This window comes from Caenorhabditis elegans, chromosome I (assembly GCF_000002985.6).
Source record: "Caenorhabditis elegans chromosome I".
In the NCBI taxonomy this organism is placed as follows: domain Eukaryota; kingdom Metazoa; phylum Nematoda; class Chromadorea; order Rhabditida; family Rhabditidae; genus Caenorhabditis; species Caenorhabditis elegans.
In genome coordinates, this window is record NC_003279.8 from 11,571,406 (window position 1) to 11,587,629 (window position 16,224).

Sequence of the window (16,224 nt, forward strand, 5' to 3'; positions counted from 1 at the left end):
TTCGTTAGCGTTCTTGGTTGATTTTTAATGAAAAAGACATGAATTTCATGACAATTCAACCGGATATGAGCAGAGTCACCTGGACTGATGACGTGGGTGGCCGCAAGAAAACTCGGCCACGGGCACGAAAATTTCAGTCTGGGACCTACGCTACGGGCTCCGGCTGTCCTTGTGGATGCCTTTAGGCTGAGATCCGAAGTCTTAGATCTTTAGGCTTTTCTCATTAAGTTTGGGCCCTTAGGCTTGAATCCTTAGGCTTGAATCCTTAAGCTTAGGTTCGTAGGCTTAGATCTTTAGGCCTAGGTCCGTAGGCTTAAGTCCTTAGGCCTGGCTCCGTAAGCTTAGGTCCTAGGGCTTATGTCCTTAGGCTTAGATCTTTAGCCTCGATACTTAGGTTTAGGCCCTTAGGCTAAAGCCATAAATCTTGGATACATGGGCCTAGGTCTTTGGGCTCAGATCCTCACACCTAGATCCGTAAGGTTAGGCCTATAGGCTTGATTTTTAGGCTTCAATCCTTTGGCCCAGGTCCTTGGCTTAGATCATTAGGCTTAAATCCTTAGGCTTAGACTATTAGGCTCGGCTCCTTAAGCTTAGGTCCTTAGGCTTAAGTCCTCAGGCTTAGCTATTTAGGCTTTTGATTCCTAATTTTTTTTTGTAAATTACCAATAAAAATGTCACATTATATTCTCTTCGATATTATTCATTCGTCGACTATTTCCGCCAAACGTATAATAAGCAAAAAAAAATCAGGGAAACATCGAAAATCTTGTGTGTGAGAAAAATGAATGGGGGGGGGGGGGGCAACCCGTGCGGCGGGGGAGGAAAATTACAGTCAGAAGGAAGGGAAGAATTGTCTGGAACTGGGAGGAATTCGGGCCTAAAAATTCAGTGAAAAACTGGGAAATAAAGCCGGGGGGCATCAGGATGCACGAGAAAAAAAAATCAATACTAAAATAGCTAGAGAAAATCTATGAAAAAATATTATATTTTGTAAAAAAAATTTATGATTTTCTCTTAAGTGGACGGCGGCGGCGGCGTGGATGGTTTTGGCGAAGAAGAAGAAGTCGTTCCAAATGATCGGAGCACCTTCTCAGACATTTCGTGCACTTCGGAGCTCACCTGAAAACTGAAAATAGCGGGAAAATTTCAGTGAAAATCTGGTGATATTAGCTGCATTTTGGGCAAAATTTTCAGGGTATTCTGGCCGCCGGAATACGAAAGTTTGAAGAAATTTGAGCTAAAATTTCCGATTTTACAAGATTTTTTGTATTAAAATCTGCAATTTCGCCCCTTGAAAAACCGGAATTCTCACTGAATTTTGGTGGGCGATTTTGACCGGAAAATCGTCATTTTTTCTCAGTTTAAAGAATGATCAATGTACAATCATTCTTCTAAATTCTTATCACTATCAGGTGTTTGTCAGTGATCAGGGGAATCAATTTAATGAACGTACAGAGAACATTTCATTCAAAATTTTAGTGAAATTTTATGAAATTTCAGAGAATTTCAGCCAATTTTTTTTTATTTTCAGAGTGAATTTCGATGAAAATTTGCCATTTTCTAACCATTTTTTTAAAAAAAATTGATAGGATTCTGTCAATTTTCGAGATTTTCAGTGTTTTTTTGTGGGGTGTTTGATTAAAATTTTTCAATTTTCTGGATTTTTAGGCAAAAAATGAGCCAATTTTTCAATTTTTTTGGCAAAAAATGAGCTAATTTTTTAATTTTTTTGGCAAAAAATGAGCCAATTTTTCAATTTTTTAAAAAATTTTTTCTGCAAAAAATGAACCAATTTTTGCAATTTTTTTCCTATAGATTTTTCGACAACTTGCTAAAAAAATCTGTGGGTTTTTTGTACCTTTGTAGAAATCGCCTCGTACTCCTTTTTCAAATGATCAATCACCCATTCCACACCTTGTCGACCCTGAAAATTTTGATTTTTTATTCATTTTTTTTGCAGAAAAATTGGGATTTTTTATAAAACTCGCCGAGAAATTGCGGAAAATTGTTTAAATTTCTCCAAATTTTCAAAAAAAAAAACCGCATTTTTCACCGAATTTTCGAGAAAAAAAGCGCGAAACACACGATTTTTTGCCTAATGGGGTTATTCAAGTAATGTCGGAAAATTAAAAAAGTGTAGAAAAATTACGTCACACCTAAAAATCTGAAATTTCTCCAAAAAACCTAAAAATCTTTTTAAATTCGATATTTTTTCCGGTTTTTAATCGAAAAACCAACAAATATTGAATTTTTTAATTTTTAAGCATGAAAATCTGTTCAAAATTCCAATTTTTCATCCCACATTCCCTCAATTTTAGCATTTTGAGCCTAAAAATCCTCAAATTTCTCCGAAAAACTCGATTTTTCTTATTAAAAACCGGAAAATCTGGTTAAATTCGATGTTTTTCCTGTTTTTTCCATCAAAAAGCCGTTTAAATTGCATTTTTTAGCTTTAAAACCTGGAAATCTGTTCAAAATTGCATTTTTTATTAATCAAAACATCTTCAATTTTAGCATTTTTAGTCTAAAAAGACCTCAAATTTCTCCGCAAAACTCAATTTTCGTCACAAAAAACCGGAAAATCTGTTCAAAACGCAATTTTTCAACGAAAAAACCCTCGATTTTAGCATTTTGAGCCTTATTTTAGCATTTTGAGCCTAAAAATATATTCAAGTAAATAAAAACATGTATTTAAATACATTTTGCTAAATTACTTGAATAACCCCATAATAAAATTCCGCAAAAACTGTACCTTATTAGCATTTTGTGAATAAATGCTTAAAAATGTTTTTTCACAATAATCGGCGAATGCTGGAAGTGTAATTGTGACTATAACATCTTGTTTAAGAATTGTTTTATTTGGATCCTCATGAGCCGGTGTATATGTCAGCTTTTCGTCGACACGCAGGAATGATGAGCCATTTAACTGAAAATTGGCAAATTTTCGGGTTTTTTTCAGTAAAAATTACTCTAATTGCATTTTTTTGTGAATTTTTGGGGTTTTTGGCTTAAAAATTGATCTGATCATCGGAAAAAACTGGTTTTTTCATTATTTTTGAGTGAATTTTTGGGGCTTTTTCAGTGAAAATTGCTCTAAAAATTGAAAAAAAAAGGTTTTTTTTCACTATTTTCCAGTCATTTTTCGGTTTTTTTCAGTAAAAATTTGAAAAATTCGTTTTTTTTTTTCATTAAAAATTGATCTGAAAATCGGAAAAAATTGGTTTTTGAGTTATTTTGAGTACTTTTTTGGGTTTTTTCAAAGAAAAGTGCTCTGCAACAGGGGAAAATGGTTTTTTAAATTATTTTCGGGTAATTTTTGAGTTTTTGGCGAAAAAATGCTCTGAAAATTGGAAAAAATTGGTTTTTGAGTTATTGTGAGTACTTTTTTAGGGTTTTTCTGCAAAAATTGCTCTAATTGTATTTTTTTTGTGAATTTTTGAGTTTTTGGCATAAAAATTCCTCTGAAAATTGAAAAAAAAACTGGGTTTTTCTGTTTTTTCGGTAAAAATTCAAAAATTGAGCTCATTTGAGCAATTTTTAGACGAAAAAATCGTTGAAAAAAAAAATTTTTTGGTGCAATTTTGTAGTCAACTGTTTGGTTTCAGGCAGAATAATTAATTTGAAAATAGGCAAAAGCTTTAATTTATTTTCGGGTAATTTTGGGGTTTTTTTCAGTAAAAATTGCTTCAAAAATGGGAAAAAACCAGGTTTTTTAGGTATTTTGTTTGTAAATTTTTGAGTTTTTCGCAGAAAAATCGCTCTGAAAATTGGTTTTTGAGTTATTTTGAGTACTTTTATGGGTTTTTTTCAATAAAAATTGATCTGAAAATTGGAAAAAAAACTGATTTTTGAGTTATTTTGAGTACTTCTTTGGGTTTTTTTCAAAGAAAATTGCTCTGAAACAGGGGGAAATGGCTTGTTAATAAATTTTTTTGTGAATTTTTGGGTTTTTGGCATAAAAATTCCTCAGAAAATTGGAAAAACTGGTTTTTTTTTAAAAGGTTTTTTTTCACTATTTTCGGGTCATTTTCCGGTTTTTTTCAGTAAAAATTGGAAAATTCGTTTATTTTTCAGTAAAATTTTCTCTGAAAATCGGAAAACCAAATTTTTTGGCCATTTTTGAGCTGTTTTTCATCAATAAATCGACATTTTTCGCCGTTTTCAACTATAAAATCGCCGAAAAATGCACATTTTCAGCTCAAAAACTGACATTTCTGGTTGTCAATGAGAATTCCTTCCTCGTCGGATCAATAACTGTGTATTCGTGTGAATATTGTGTTCCAGAGAAGCCGGTGAGCTGCAAAAATTCGGATTTTTTATGGGAATTTTTTGGAGAAAAAACGACGCTGAAAATTCAATTTTTGGACGAAAAATCGCCGCATTTTTTCGGAAATTTTCGAGACAAAAAGCTATTTTTAACATGAAAATACTCAGAAATCAGTGATCAGGCAACAGACAACAGCTGATGTGAACCAGAGAAAGCAGGAAGTTTTTAAAAAGTGTAAAAATCCAGAAAAGTCGGGAAAAACCGATTTTTTAAACGGATTTTCAGGTTTTAAAGAGGTTTTTAATGAGAAAAATGGAGTTTTTTGAAGAAAATTTCAAATTTTTAGGCTCAAAATGCTAAAATTGAGGGTTTTTTCGTTGAAAAATTGCATTTTTGCGCAGATTTTCAGGTTTTAAAGCTAAAAAATTCAATATTTGTTGGTTTTTCGATTGAAAAACTGCAAAAAAATCGAATTTACCGAAATTTTTAGGTTTTTGAACCTAAAAATTCGGGAATTTTAAGATTTTCTGGAAGAAAATTGATAGAAAATCGAATTTTCAAACCAAATTTCAAGTTTTTCGTAAAATTCTTAGATTTTTCAGGTGAAAATGCTCAAATTGACAGTTTTCGGCTGAAAAAACGATTTTTTAGACGGATTTTCAGATTTCAAAGCTAAAAAATCGATTTTAGATGGGTTTTTCGAGGAAAAATTGCACTTTTAAGCATATTTTTCAGGTTTTTAGGAGGAAAATTGATTTTTTAAAATTTTTGGGAATTTTTCAATTTAAAAAATAAATTTGAGGATTTTTAGGATCAAAATCATAAAATTGATGGTTTTTTGGCTTAAAATGCTAAAATTGAGGGGTTTTGGGATGAAAAATTGCAATTTTGAACAGATTTTCATGTTTTTAGGCTCAAAATCCCAAAGCTGGCGGTTTTAGGATGAAAAATTGAACTTTTACGTATATTTTCAGGGTTTTAGCTCAAATTTTCCGATTTTTACGCTAAAAATTCTACCTTCGTCGCCCAACTTGGAATACTAAAATGCGACTGAATAATTCGTTCTGTGAGTATTTTTCCGGCTTCAAGTGTCTGTTTGACCACATCAATTCCGGTTATTGATCGATTCAGCGGATTTGGATATTTTCGGAATGCCGCTTGGGCTACTGTCTCCCATTCGTGACTGAAATTTTGATTTTTTTTGGTTTTTTTCGATGAAAAATGGGTTAAAACTTGAATTTTTATGAAAAATATTGAAAAAATCAATCCAAAAATGGAAATTTTCAAGTTTTAGCACTGAAAAACCTTACATTTTCATCAAAATTCGACTTGCAAACCTCTGTGTCGATTTACGCGGCTCGTGTAGTCCCCGTGGAGAAGATTTTACAGTTTTTGGCTAAAAAGCTTGGTTTTTGGACTTTTTCGCTATATTATTTCGTATTTAACACGCAAATCACCGATTTTTTAATGTTTCTGGAGTAAAATTAAGCGATTTTCACCAAAAAAAAGCTCTTAATTATAAATAAAATAGCAATTTGAATGTTAATTCTAAAAAAAAATAGCGAAAAATGTCCAAAATCAAGTGTTTTAGCCAAAACCGTGAAATCTTCTCCACGGGGACTACACGAGCCGCGTAAATCGACACAGAGATTCCTTTCAACATTCTGATGGAATTTTACGGGGAAAAACTAGTTTTTAAACCAATTTGCCGATGATTTTACCGAAAAAAATCTGATTTTCTATTCAAAAACCTACTCAAAAATGTGTTCGCTAGACCAGATTCTCATTTTTGCGTGATTTTTTCGGTTTGAAGTGTCTGAAAATTGTCTATTTGACGAGGGAATCAGCCGAGAAACGGGGGGGGGGGTAAAAGTCTGCGGAATGACGGAAATCGCGATGGCGAAGCACACAAAAAAGATAAGAAATAGGTGAGATTCGAGAGACGCAGACAGTTGACGGCAGGGATCACACAAAGAACATTCTGTGAACTTTGGAACACACCAGGTGACTGATTTTTGGAGCTGAAAATACGGGAAATTTGTGATTTTTTGTGGTTTTTGGCCTGAAAAATTGAATTTTTGGCTTTTTTTCAGTCTAAAATTATTGAAATTGCAATATTTTGGTTGTTTCCGTGCTGAAATTGCTGTTTTCAACGCAAAAATAGAGATTTTTGGTTGTTTTTTGATGTCACGCGCGCCGTGGTCTTTGATTTGTTGACATAGTATTTGATTTTTGAAAATAAGGGAAATATTTGTGATTTTTGAGGGAATTTTCTGGTTAAGTTTGGAAAAATAATTGGGTTTGAAAGGGCAAAAAATGGATTTCAAACCAAAAAATCGCTGAAAACGGGACAAAAATCAGTTTTTCGAGGGAAAATCGCCGATATTTACGTGGACTTCGCAGGTTAGAACAGTTGACACAAGGAAGAATGCGAAAAACGAGTTTTTAAAAGTGAAATTTCACTTTAAAATGAGTTTTTAAAAGTCAAGAATTTAATTTTTCGGATTAAAAAAATAAAAATCCTCTAATTTCTCTTATAAATCTTTCTTTTAACTCATTTTTAACGAAAATTCGCTCTTTTTAAGTTTTTCATTAAAAATCATCACAAAACTGAAAAAATGACGAAATTTTTGGGGAAAACTCGCGAAAACTCGTAAAAAATGTAGAAAAAAAGAAAAAGTTTTGGCAACGAAGCTCCGAAATCCCGCACGCGCGCGTTGTTTAGCGGCACAGGAAGCGTTATTTCGGAGTGTCGTTGTGCAATTTTCTCGAATTAAAATTGCATTTTTAAGCTTTTTTGATAATTTTCCGGGCGATTTTTCGAATTTTCCAACTATTTTTCATATTATCCGATAGCCCGTGAAATGAGGATTCTTTTAATAAAAATTCTGTTCAAATTTACCTGTAAAAACTGCTTAAAATCGCGAAAACTCGAAAAATGATGTAATCCTAAATTGCAAACTTCCAGGAAAATGGGTTGGTTCGGATTCGGCGGTAACCCAACTGACACTCCATCGTCATCAGCAGAAGTGTCCGCTGCTCCGATCGATCTCAGTGCCGGAATGAACTTCTCCGTGCCGGGATTCGATGCTCCAGCGGTAAATTCGTCTGGAAAATCCACTGAAACTTCTAATTATCAATTTTCAGCCAGAACCATCAGTGCCGGATCATTCTCCATTCCCGGCGGCACCCGTCCTCGCCTTGGATCAACTGAAATCTGCTGGAGTAGGAGTTTCCCGGCAAATGACACCCTATGTGCAGATGGATCCCTCAATGTTTGCTTCTCAGCAGCCGCAATACATTATGCCGGAAGGAGGTGTTGCTGGAAAGGGAAAATTCGAATTCGCGCTAGGACATATCGGGTAAAAATGGAGAAAAATCGGTCTAAAAGTCATTTTTTTTTCATTTTCCGAATTTCAGATGGGCCGTCGGCGGAGCATTCGGTGTTGGATGTGCTCGCGGAGCTCTCGGTGAGCTTATGAACCCGGAAACCCGTAAAATGGTCGGAAAACCATGGATGACACGTATGGTGAACGCAACGATGAAGCATGGCTCAGGATTTGCTCAACCGTCTGGAGCAATCGTTTTTATGTATTCAGCGCTGGAAATCGGGCTCCGATCGGTACGTGCTGAGGATGAGCTTAATGGATTTGGAGCCGGAGCACTTACCGGAGCAATTTATCGATCACCGCATGGATTGAAGGCTTCCGGAGTTGGAGCACTTGTTGGATTGGGTATCGCCGCTGCGTGGACTTTATCGAGCACTGATTCGAGACAACGACTCTCCGAAATGTTCAGTAATCATTGATTTATTGATTGATCTTGTTTTTCCCTGGTTTTTTTGTTATTTTTCTCTAAACATCCCGTTTATAGCAGCCTATCCTCCTTTTTTTGTTCCTAGTAGTTTTTTTAGTATTCGAATAAAAATTATGTTCATTTTATATTTGTTTTGTTGAATCATTTTCTATTCAGCAAGGCACATCGATGAGAGAGTTAAAATTTAAATATTAAAATTTGAGAAAAAAAAAACATAAGCCCAATGCGGGGCTCGAACCCGCGACAACCAGATTAAGAGTCTGGTGCTCTACCGACTGAGCTAACCGGGCGGCGATCACAGTTACAAAAGAGGGTCTAGAGAAATGTTGAGTAAATGGTAACACAAACTGACAGTGTGAAAAAAAAATGTTATAATAAACTTTTATTATGGAAATTGTAATTTAAAACTTTAAAACTTCACAATAAATAAATACGTAAATGGAAATTAATTCTCAATTGTTAGAGTAGACGAAGAAGGAATATCACGCTCCGGAGCCTTCAACCGAAGCCTATGAAAATCGGACGTTGAACCATTACTGATCGATTCGAATTTCTGGGTGAATTTGTCGATAAAAATCTCGCAAGTTTTAATAATTTCGCCATTTTTTCCTTCGATAGCAGCTTGAAGTTGATCGCACAGCAAATTTAATTCCTTACAATCGGCAATGCGCTCGAGTTTTTTTACGTAAATCTGAAAAGTAAGTAGATTTCAATTGTTTCTGTTGCTGTTCTATTTAATTGTACTCTTTTTTAATAACTTTCTTTTTCAATCGACTTATTAAAACAATCTTTTTAAAAAATTACAGTACCAATTTAAAGGTGCATGCTCCCTATGTGAAGTGAGGTCCTGGCGCGACAGGGCCCGAACTTTAAAATAAAAGCGTGCGCCTTTAAAGAACTACTGTAGGTTTACTTTTGTTTTTTTGTACTTTTAAATAAAAAAAAAACAACAATTTAAAATTGGTTAATACTTGGAAAAATATATGATTTTTGAAAAATTAATTAATTAACTCACAGCACACGCAATACCGATTTCTTTGCTAATATTCTTCTCGTCCGCAATGTATTCTCGAAATTCATCGATTTCTGTATAAACCGAACGTCTCAGCTGTCCAACATAATCCACTTCGTACTCTATATAACCGTTATCAGCATCTCCATCGGTTATACACTGAAGAACTCGTATTAATGCAGCCGACACCGATCTGGGTTCGCGATAGCGCACGTGGTGCCAGGCTGTCCCATTACGGTTTGATCTACAAAAAATGCGGGACTGTTTTCCCAAGAAAATGTGTCGTCAGCACGTTCTTAACCATGCGAAATGAGTTGAGAACTCTGCGTCTCTTCTCCCGCATTTTTTGTAGATCAACGAAGAACAGTCCAAAATGAGACACGACGTGATGGCGCCCAATCAATGCCGTCTGCGTTCCTTCAGTGCTTTCCTACCACCTTTTTGTCAGGTAGCTGACAGAGTTCAAGTAGGCACGAGATAGGCAGATAGCCTACTTATCAGGCCTGCCTTACACGTAGTTTTATATCTTGTAATTCGCCGATCATCTCGTTGAACGGCTTCAATACTTTTTGAAATTCTCCGAATAAGTCTCGGTTTGCTCCGGTTGTTGTGTGATACTTGAGCAGTTTTTTGAGAAATCGCTCTTGCTCGTTTCTGAGCTGTTCTTCCACTTTTCGCTGGTTGCTGTAATGCAATATTGTCATACATCGAATTCAACCTTTTTTAAACACCTGTATCTCGAAAACCAGAAGAGCTATTCAAAAATTGTAAACTGGCAGAATGTTCAGCAAAACAAGAGCAATAGTCAGTTAGTACCTTTTTGATAGCTCTTCCAGTTTCAGAGATAGTGGAGCTCAAAGACACATCTCCGCGCACGTTCTGTTGGATCAGATCTGCTTCAAGCATGTTATCTCGAAAACCAGAATAGCTATCCAAAATTTGTAAGCTGACAGAAAGTTTAGCACATTAATATGAACATTTTGCTAGTTAGTAATTTTACGCTAGCTATTTCCGTTTTAGAGATAGAAACACTCAAAACTAGGGCTCCCATGAGGACACCAGGCGCGCGAGGCCCGCGCCTCACTTAGCTGGGAGCCCTACCCAAAACACCAACTCACTGGTTCTCCACACGGTTCCCGATTGCCAACTTAAGTTGCTCCATTTCAATTTCATTCTTCTTCTTCCTAAAGTCAGCTGACATATTCCTCATTTCCTTTTTGTGCCCTTTTTCCAAATTTTCCCGTTTCTTCTCAACCTGCTTTGTCTCATGCTCCACTTGTTTTATAAGGATGGCACCTTCAAATTCCTTATTCAAGATTTTTCGTCTGGAATCCTTCATTTCAGCGGCGTTCTCCAAACTTTGTCGGTTCAGCTGAAAGAAAAAGGAAATAAAGAGAAATTAAAATTAGCAAGATAGAAAAACCTCCTGATGCCGTCGTTGTGCATCTTCCTCCATTTTTCGATATTCTTCATTAAATTTGTTCATTCTGAGGTTGAAAATGCAACTTTTTTTGAAAAAAAAAATGGTGAAAAAGTCAAGGGGAACGTATAAAATAGGATAGACGGAAAAATGAATGTGTAGGGCGAGGGAGGGGGACTGATAACACCGATAACGAATAACGATGAGGAATGAAGGGGTTCGGCGGAAGAAATTGATTTTCAATTCGAGAATGAGTCATCCAAGTAGGCAAAAAATTATGCCTACCTTCAAAGAGACCTACGGCAGGTTGTCAGGTAGGTATCAGGATAGACCTGCCACCTGAATCAATGCCTGCCTACCATGCAGACCCCCTAATAGTGAGAAATAGAGAGGGACTAGCACCACGGGGTTCTGGCCTTCCTCATCACGTGGCGTCAGAAAGTCTCATTGCGGTTTGATCTACAAAAAATGCGGGAATTTTTTTCCAGACAAATTGTGATGTCAGCACACTCTTAACCATGCGAAATCAGTTGAGATGCCTGCGTCTCACCTCTCGCATTTTTCGTAGATCAAAGCGAAATGGGACTTTCTGACTACACGTGCCTCATTGAAATTTGAGCGCTACATTGGCAATCGCCCGCCGGACAACGCGTGGGACAGTCGTGTATTCGACACGGACAAATACATTTAGTTTTACAGCTAAAATTGAGCCGCGACGCGACACGCAATGCGCCGTAAATATGAATCCGTGTGTCACCGATCATTTCCTGAGCAAAACTTTCTGATATTTGCAAAGCTTTATAGATGTTAAATAACAATTAATTAAAAAAAAATGTCTTTATGGATTCTCAGTTTTCACTTCTGACGTTTTCTTCGCCTCTTCTACTCTTCCCTGACGCCGTCTACTGATCACAATCACTGGCAGAAGAATAGCCAGCGAGACGAAGCACGCAACCAGTGGCAACGAAAATTCATAGTTCTTCTGAAACACGCAGAAATATTATATTTTAAACTATTTGAGTAATTTACCATAAGCCGATTGGTCATCACACTGGACCAGGCGATTTCCACGTTGCAGTCGAGACCCTCAAATCCGTCGTCACACTCACACGAGAAGCCCCGGTGAAAGTACTCATCATTGATACAGGTTCCATGGACGCAGATTTTGTTTCCTGTAGGCTTAGCGGTAGGCAGGCAGGTAAACATGAAGCTTCTAACTTACCAAACGCATCACACGAGTCATCCACATTCTCACACAACGAGCCACGTGTCCCATTGACGCATTGACAGCTGAAAAGAACGACTGTAGTTTGCAGTATCTGTAGTTTGTAGCCCTACTCATAACTCCGCTGCTTTGGGTCGATATGGCATGTGGCACTGTTCTGGCACAGGTTTTGGTAGCAGGGGTTTGTATGGACTTTGCAAAACGGTGGAAGGTACCCGGCTTCGCAGAGGCATCGGAATCCCTGGCGATTGTCATTGTCGTTACAGAGAGGCATCAGGTCATCGGCATCGCTGAAAATATTAAAGTAGGTAGGTAGGTAGGTAGGTACAAAGGCAATCTCTTACCTCTCACAAGGAACACACCGTCCGTTGCCACAGGCTCCGGGAGCACACTTCTTCTCGTTAATTTCCATGCAGGCTTGGCTTTCCGGGTTCAACTTTGCGGATAATGGGCATAAGCATTGATAGCGACTTGTGCCGAATGCCACGTCGGCAGTGTTCGGTATCTGAAATTTTTTCGCTGATTTTCAGAGGCCTCGATGTGCCTACCGGGATACAGTCACCGTGCTTGCAAGGTTGCCGAGCACACGGGTCGAAGATTTCGCATTTCTCGCCGGTGTAGTCCGGCTTGCATCTGAAATTAGGGCTACTAGGTAAAAGGCAGGCAGGTAGGTGCACTAACACACAATGAGCCACTCCACTAATATCCACACATGCTCCGTGTTGAGAATCCGTGCACTTTTCGTCCCACCGGTCCCCGCGAGCCACCTCCTCTCGAGTCAAAGAGCAAGAGTCATGGCGTTTGTACTCACAATAGTAACCGTCGGTGAGAGGATTGGTACATTCGCAGCGATAGATGTAGTAGGCTCGGGAGCTGTTCACTGAAACATTAGGTATGAGAATGGAACAAGGCAGGCATAGGCCAGAATTTTGTGCATACGTTTTAGCGCGGTGTTAAAAATTTTTACAAAAACGTAAGCCCAATGCGGGGCTCGAACCCGCGACAACCAGATTAAGAGTCTGGTGCTCTACCGACTGAGCTAACCGGGCGGCGAACGTACTGACAAAAAGGTGTTAGAAAAAAGTTGAGTTACCGGGAGAATTGTGGTAATTGAATTTTCCTACCTCGAACAACTTCAGGTACACACTTCCCATCATTTCTACACCATCCATCAGTCATCGTCCCATTGACATTCTTCCCATCATTGTAGTCATTTTTAATTGCTTCCAACTCCGAAATGTCATCCATATATTCCAAGGAAATACTGAAAATGTGAGTTTTACAACCATTCTATAAACTTTTCCTACTTTGCGATGAATTTCTTAAAAAACATCGTCGAATTACTTCCCTCGGCACATGGAATAAATTCTTTGGGGGCTGTTGAAGGAATTTGAAGGGTTTCGCAGTTTTCACCTGAAATTTTTCTGAAATTCACAGAATTTGAAATATTTTTTTTTTTTTTTTACCCACCTGTTACAGTACCACCAATAAGTTCAATCGCAGAAGGACATTTACAGGTGGCAGTGACGGTTTTGGTCTGAAATAGAAGGTGTGTAATTTGAAGGTCACTTTTTGTTCTGTCTATCAAGTCTCGTTGTTACCCAACATTTCTCTAGACCCTCTGTTGTAAGAGTTAACGCCGCCCGGTTAGCTCAGTCGGTAGAGCACCAGACTCTTAATCTGGTTGTCGCGGGTTCGAGCCCCGCATTGGGCTTACGTTTTTCTATGTTTAGATAAAATATTTTCTCGAATCTTGAAAAAAATACCTTCCAATCTACCACATCTTCACATATTCCACCATTATCACATTGAGTGTCGAAGCAAGCTGATATTTGTTCACACTGGAATTTAAACATATTTCAGAAGAAATTCTGAAGTTGTAAACGCTCACTCTATCTCCAAAGAATTGATTTTCACATTCACACTCGCATTTTCCAGTCGCATTAATTGCTCCCTTGCCTCTGCCCAAACAATACACTTCTTGGCAAGTTCGATCTGCTTCAGACTCATCGCATAACCCGCCAAAGTACCCCTTTTGGCATATACACTCGTAATTCACTTCTAAATCGATTTCAGCCAATTCTTCATTTGTTAAAGCTGCTTTGGATCCGTTTACTTTTCTTTGGACACGAATTTGTCTCAAAAGAACTGTATTGACAATAGTCCGCAGGCTTTTGATGCTGAAACAGAGGTAATGATAATTTAAAAAAGGGAAAAAAAGAACTGAAGAGAGTGGGATTCGAACCCACGCCCCCGAAGGGACTGGTGCCTTAAACCAGCGCCTTGGACCGCTCGGCCATCTCTCCGCCGGCGACTAACGGCTGGAGGGCATAGACACAACTTGTGTACACCGAAACAGTTGCCATAAAAATTCACAGAAAAAAACGAATGTTTTCCAACCTGACACACGTAGAATTATTCTGACACAAGTGTTTCTCGCAATTCGTTTGATCTGACACGTGTTCACACGTTTTTCCGTAATGTGTGACCGGGCAAATGCAATAGAAGCTGAAAATATTGCCTTTTTAATCTGAAAAGTTGGCAAAAACTCTCACTTTCCATTTTCATGCAAGCATTTTCCCCGATTTGAGCAAATTTTCGGATTTTCCAGACAAGGATTGAAGTTTTTGTTCTAAAAATATTTAAATTCCATAAAAATGCAAACGCGCCCCATCGCAAAAATCGATAATTTACCCTTTTCACCGCCAGACTTTCTTCATTATAGTTGGGTGTTTTTTCAATATCATTCGGAGCATCTTTCTCCAAAAAATCAATAATTTTTCTGATTTTTGCACCTGAAAATTAAAAAAATCGATAATTTTTCCGAAAAAAATCGATAAAACATGAAAAACTCACAGTCGCCGGCGAAAAACAACACAACCAACACCAGAATCACATTCATTTTACGAAAATTTCAGAGCAATAATGCAAAAAGATTGCGTAAAACGAATCGATAGCATCGTGACGTTCCAGTTTATTGATTTTTCGGGATAAATCGATAATGCTCGAAAAAATCGATAAAACGTGAAAACTCACTGTCGACGGCAAAAAACAACACAACCAACACCAGAATAACATTTATTTCACGAAAATTTCAAAGTAATAATGCAAAAAGTTTGCGAAAAACGGATCGATAGCGTCGTGGTGAGTTAGCGTTCTAGTTTATTGATTTTTGGGGAAAAATCAATAAAAAAACCGACAGGTTTTCAGAAAATTGTCGAGAATTTCTGGGAAAGTTAAAAATGTTTCAAATGGGGCTCCCAGGGCTCCCAACTGAGTGAGGCGCAAAATTCGGGCTTCACGCCGGCCCCTCTCTGGCCCTATCCGGCCGGCCTTACGCCGACACCGCGCGCCGCTGTGTGTGTGGAGCGGCTATTTGGTAGCGGCCGACATGTTTGCGGTTCCGCGCCACACTATTCATGCGGCGACCTCATGGGAGCCCTACTTTCAGAACAAAAATCGATGTATTTTCTAAATATTAATTCTTTTCCAGGCGTCGGCTGTCGAGGGTTCTGGAATGTTCTACGCGGTGAGATTCGAGCCGCCGCCGTCGAAAACTTGCTTTGACGTGACTCTAAAGACGGTGAGAGCGGCGGCGCCACGCAAAAAAAAAATCAATAATCAAATTTCAGTACGGACCGCCCTACACCGAGTACATCGTAACCGTCGCAATTCCGCCGAAATTCCCGTTCTCGCCGCCGGCGATCACTTGCAAAACTGATAAAAATATGAAATTCCTGTTTTTGGAGGAAAATCAATGGAAACCGTCTACCGGAATTGTTGCAGGTAGAGAAAATCGATAATTCTCCCCTTTTTTCAGCGAAAAAATTATCCTGAACGTATTTTTTTGGTAGCAAAACAACCGGATTTTTCTATTTTCTTTTTCAGAGGCTTCAGTACTAAATCCGTTGATAATCTCTTGTTTGTTGTCTGGTTACTGATACAATTTTTTAGTGATTCGAAATTTTATTTACCATGTGCCTACCTTAAACCTACAATATTCATTTTTCAGTCCTTATCGAAGCCTGCAGTGTGATTTCGCGTCGAGACCTGGTCCCCCGTGCACCGGTTCTTCCACGCATCCGTCCACCACAAGCACGTACGCCAACTAGTGCTTCGCCTGCAAAGTCGCCACAGAAAGCTGATTGATTGATTTTTGAGTAGAAAAAATAAAGTTTTGAATGTTTAAATTGAGTTTTTTACATTGAAACAGGTGGAAATGGAATAGACTTCTCGGGATGTATGGGTGACTGACCAAACCACTTGAAGAAAATTAAGAATTTATCGTCTCAGTCCCACTACTCCTACAGTAGTCCTACAGTACCCCAACATCATCCCTACAGTAACCCTAAAGTACTCTTACAGTAACCATACAGTACCACTACAGCTCCCCTACAGAAACGCTACCGTAACCCTACAGTAATGCTACAGTACTCCATCGAGTAAGTACCACTATGATACCCTTACAGTAACGCTACAATAGG

The 16,224-nt window shown here is 38.0% G+C and overlaps 5 protein-coding genes and 6 non-coding genes across 12 annotated transcripts; 5 read left to right on the plus strand and 6 right to left on the minus strand.

Annotated features, from left to right (window-relative positions):
* Positions 1-687: 687 nt before the first annotated feature.
* prel-3 (PRELI/MSF1 domain-containing protein) lies at positions 688-6,083 on the minus strand. Its single transcript, NM_060551.6, has 6 exons — positions 6,023-6,083; positions 5,285-5,450; positions 4,211-4,297; positions 2,753-2,926; positions 1,859-1,924; positions 688-1,119 (listed from the first exon to the last, which is right to left on the minus strand). The coding sequence occupies exons 1-6, from the start codon at positions 6,052-6,054 to the stop codon at positions 1,015-1,017; spliced, it is 630 nt and encodes a 209-aa protein (NP_492952.1). The 5' UTR covers positions 6,055-6,083; the 3' UTR covers positions 688-1,014.
* Positions 6,084-7,235: 1,152 nt separating this feature from the next.
* Positions 7,236-8,207, plus strand: timm-23 (Mitochondrial import inner membrane translocase subunit TIM23). Its single transcript, NM_060552.7, has 3 exons — positions 7,236-7,365; positions 7,415-7,629; positions 7,688-8,207. Exons 1-3 carry the CDS (start codon positions 7,240-7,242, stop codon positions 8,073-8,075), a joined length of 729 nt encoding a protein of 242 aa, NP_492953.1. The 5' UTR covers positions 7,236-7,239; the 3' UTR covers positions 8,076-8,207.
* A 93-nt stretch (positions 8,208-8,300) lies between these two features.
* On the minus strand, positions 8,301-8,373 carry F15D3.t1. The gene has a single exon. It is a non-coding gene; the product is annotated as a tRNA-Lys (tRNA).
* A 77-nt stretch (positions 8,374-8,450) lies between these two features.
* Positions 8,451-10,584, minus strand: pals-1 (Protein containing ALS2cr12 (ALS2CR12) signature). The gene is made up of 5 exons (NM_060553.4): positions 10,519-10,584; positions 10,214-10,467; positions 9,608-9,779; positions 9,099-9,254; positions 8,451-8,774 (listed from the first exon to the last, which is right to left on the minus strand). Exons 1-5 carry the CDS (start codon positions 10,579-10,581, stop codon positions 8,529-8,531), a joined length of 891 nt encoding a protein of 296 aa, NP_492954.2. The 5' UTR covers positions 10,582-10,584; the 3' UTR covers positions 8,451-8,528.
* A 753-nt stretch (positions 10,585-11,337) lies between these two features.
* Positions 11,338-14,664, minus strand: spe-9 (Sperm transmembrane protein 9; the record flags this gene model as incomplete). Of its 2 annotated transcripts, NM_060554.5 has the most annotated exons (16): positions 11,338-11,497; positions 11,545-11,687; positions 11,738-11,805; positions 11,854-12,030; positions 12,085-12,245; positions 12,289-12,373; positions 12,422-12,620; positions 12,865-13,004; positions 13,048-13,153; positions 13,211-13,277; positions 13,507-13,581; positions 13,632-13,920; positions 14,141-14,248; positions 14,296-14,372; positions 14,435-14,535; positions 14,597-14,664. In NM_060554.5, the coding sequence occupies 16 exons, from the start codon at positions 14,640-14,642 to the stop codon at positions 11,354-11,356; spliced, it is 1,986 nt and encodes a 661-aa protein (NP_492955.1). The 2 variants fall into 2 exon arrangements, with proteins under 2 accessions (NP_492955.1, NP_001129750.1); NM_001136278.3 differs by lacking the exons at positions 13,211-13,277; positions 13,507-13,581; positions 13,632-13,920; ... (2 more) ...; positions 14,435-14,535; positions 14,597-14,664 and having other exon boundaries at positions 11,354-11,497; positions 13,048-13,073.
* On the plus strand, positions 12,706-12,795 carry C17D12.10. The gene has a single exon (NR_050584.1). It is a non-coding gene; the product is annotated as an Unclassified non-coding RNA C17D12.10 (non-coding RNA).
* Positions 12,717-12,789, minus strand: C17D12.t1. The gene has a single exon. It is a non-coding gene; the product is annotated as a tRNA-Lys (tRNA).
* C17D12.t2 lies at positions 13,382-13,454 on the plus strand. The gene has a single exon. It is a non-coding gene; the product is annotated as a tRNA-Lys (tRNA).
* C17D12.15 lies at positions 13,953-14,051 on the plus strand. The gene has a single exon (NR_050585.1). It is a non-coding gene; the product is annotated as an Unclassified non-coding RNA C17D12.15 (non-coding RNA).
* On the minus strand, positions 13,965-14,046 carry C17D12.t3. The gene has a single exon. It is a non-coding gene; the product is annotated as a tRNA-Leu (tRNA).
* Positions 14,657-15,932, plus strand: C17D12.5 (UBC core domain-containing protein). The gene is made up of 4 exons (NM_060555.7): positions 14,657-14,884; positions 15,234-15,323; positions 15,373-15,526; positions 15,753-15,932. The coding sequence occupies exons 1-4, from the start codon at positions 14,846-14,848 to the stop codon at positions 15,887-15,889; spliced, it is 420 nt and encodes a 139-aa protein (NP_492956.2). The 5' UTR covers positions 14,657-14,845; the 3' UTR covers positions 15,890-15,932.
* The last annotated feature ends 292 nt before the right edge of the window (positions 15,933-16,224 follow it).

Excerpts from the sequence above, each read along its gene's own strand:
- prel-3 (NM_060551.6), bottom strand. The coding sequence starts at position 6,054 with ATGAGAATCTGGTCTAGCGAACACATTTTTGA. Across the intron at positions 4,298-5,284 it reads TTCCAAGTTGGGCGACGAAG|CTCACCGGCTTCTCTGGAAC; the intron begins GTAGAATTTTTA and ends GAATTTTTGCAG. Across the intron at positions 1,925-2,752 it reads ATTCACAAAATGCTAATAAG|GGTCGACAAGGTGTGGAATG; the intron begins GTACAGTTTTTG and ends CAAAATTTTCAG.
- C17D12.5 (NM_060555.7), top strand. The coding sequence starts at position 14,846 with ATGCAAAAAGTTTGCGAAAAACGGATCGATAGCGTCGTG. Across the intron at positions 15,324-15,372 it reads TTGACGTGACTCTAAAGACG|TACGGACCGCCCTACACCGA; the intron begins GTGAGAGCGGCG and ends ATCAAATTTCAG. Across the intron at positions 15,527-15,752 it reads GTCTACCGGAATTGTTGCAG|TCCTTATCGAAGCCTGCAGT; the intron begins GTAGAGAAAATC and ends TTCATTTTTCAG.
- pals-1 (NM_060553.4), bottom strand. The coding sequence starts at position 10,581 with ATGAACAAATTTAATGAAGAATATCGAAAAATGGAGGAAGATGCACAA. Across the intron at positions 9,780-10,213 it reads GGGAACCGTGTGGAGAACCA|CAACCAGCGAAAAGTGGAAG; the intron begins GTGAGTTGGTGT and ends ATTGCATTACAG. Across the intron at positions 8,775-9,098 it reads AAATCGGTATTGCGTGTGCT|ATTTACGTAAAAAAACTCGA; the intron begins GTGAGTTAATTA and ends CTTACTTTTCAG.
- timm-23 (NM_060552.7), top strand. The coding sequence starts at position 7,240 with ATGGGTTGGTTCGGATTCGGCGGTAACCCAACTGACACTCCATCGTCA. Across the intron at positions 7,366-7,414 it reads CGGGATTCGATGCTCCAGCG|CCAGAACCATCAGTGCCGGA; the intron begins GTAAATTCGTCT and ends ATCAATTTTCAG. Across the intron at positions 7,630-7,687 it reads TTCGCGCTAGGACATATCGG|ATGGGCCGTCGGCGGAGCAT; the intron begins GTAAAAATGGAG and ends TCCGAATTTCAG.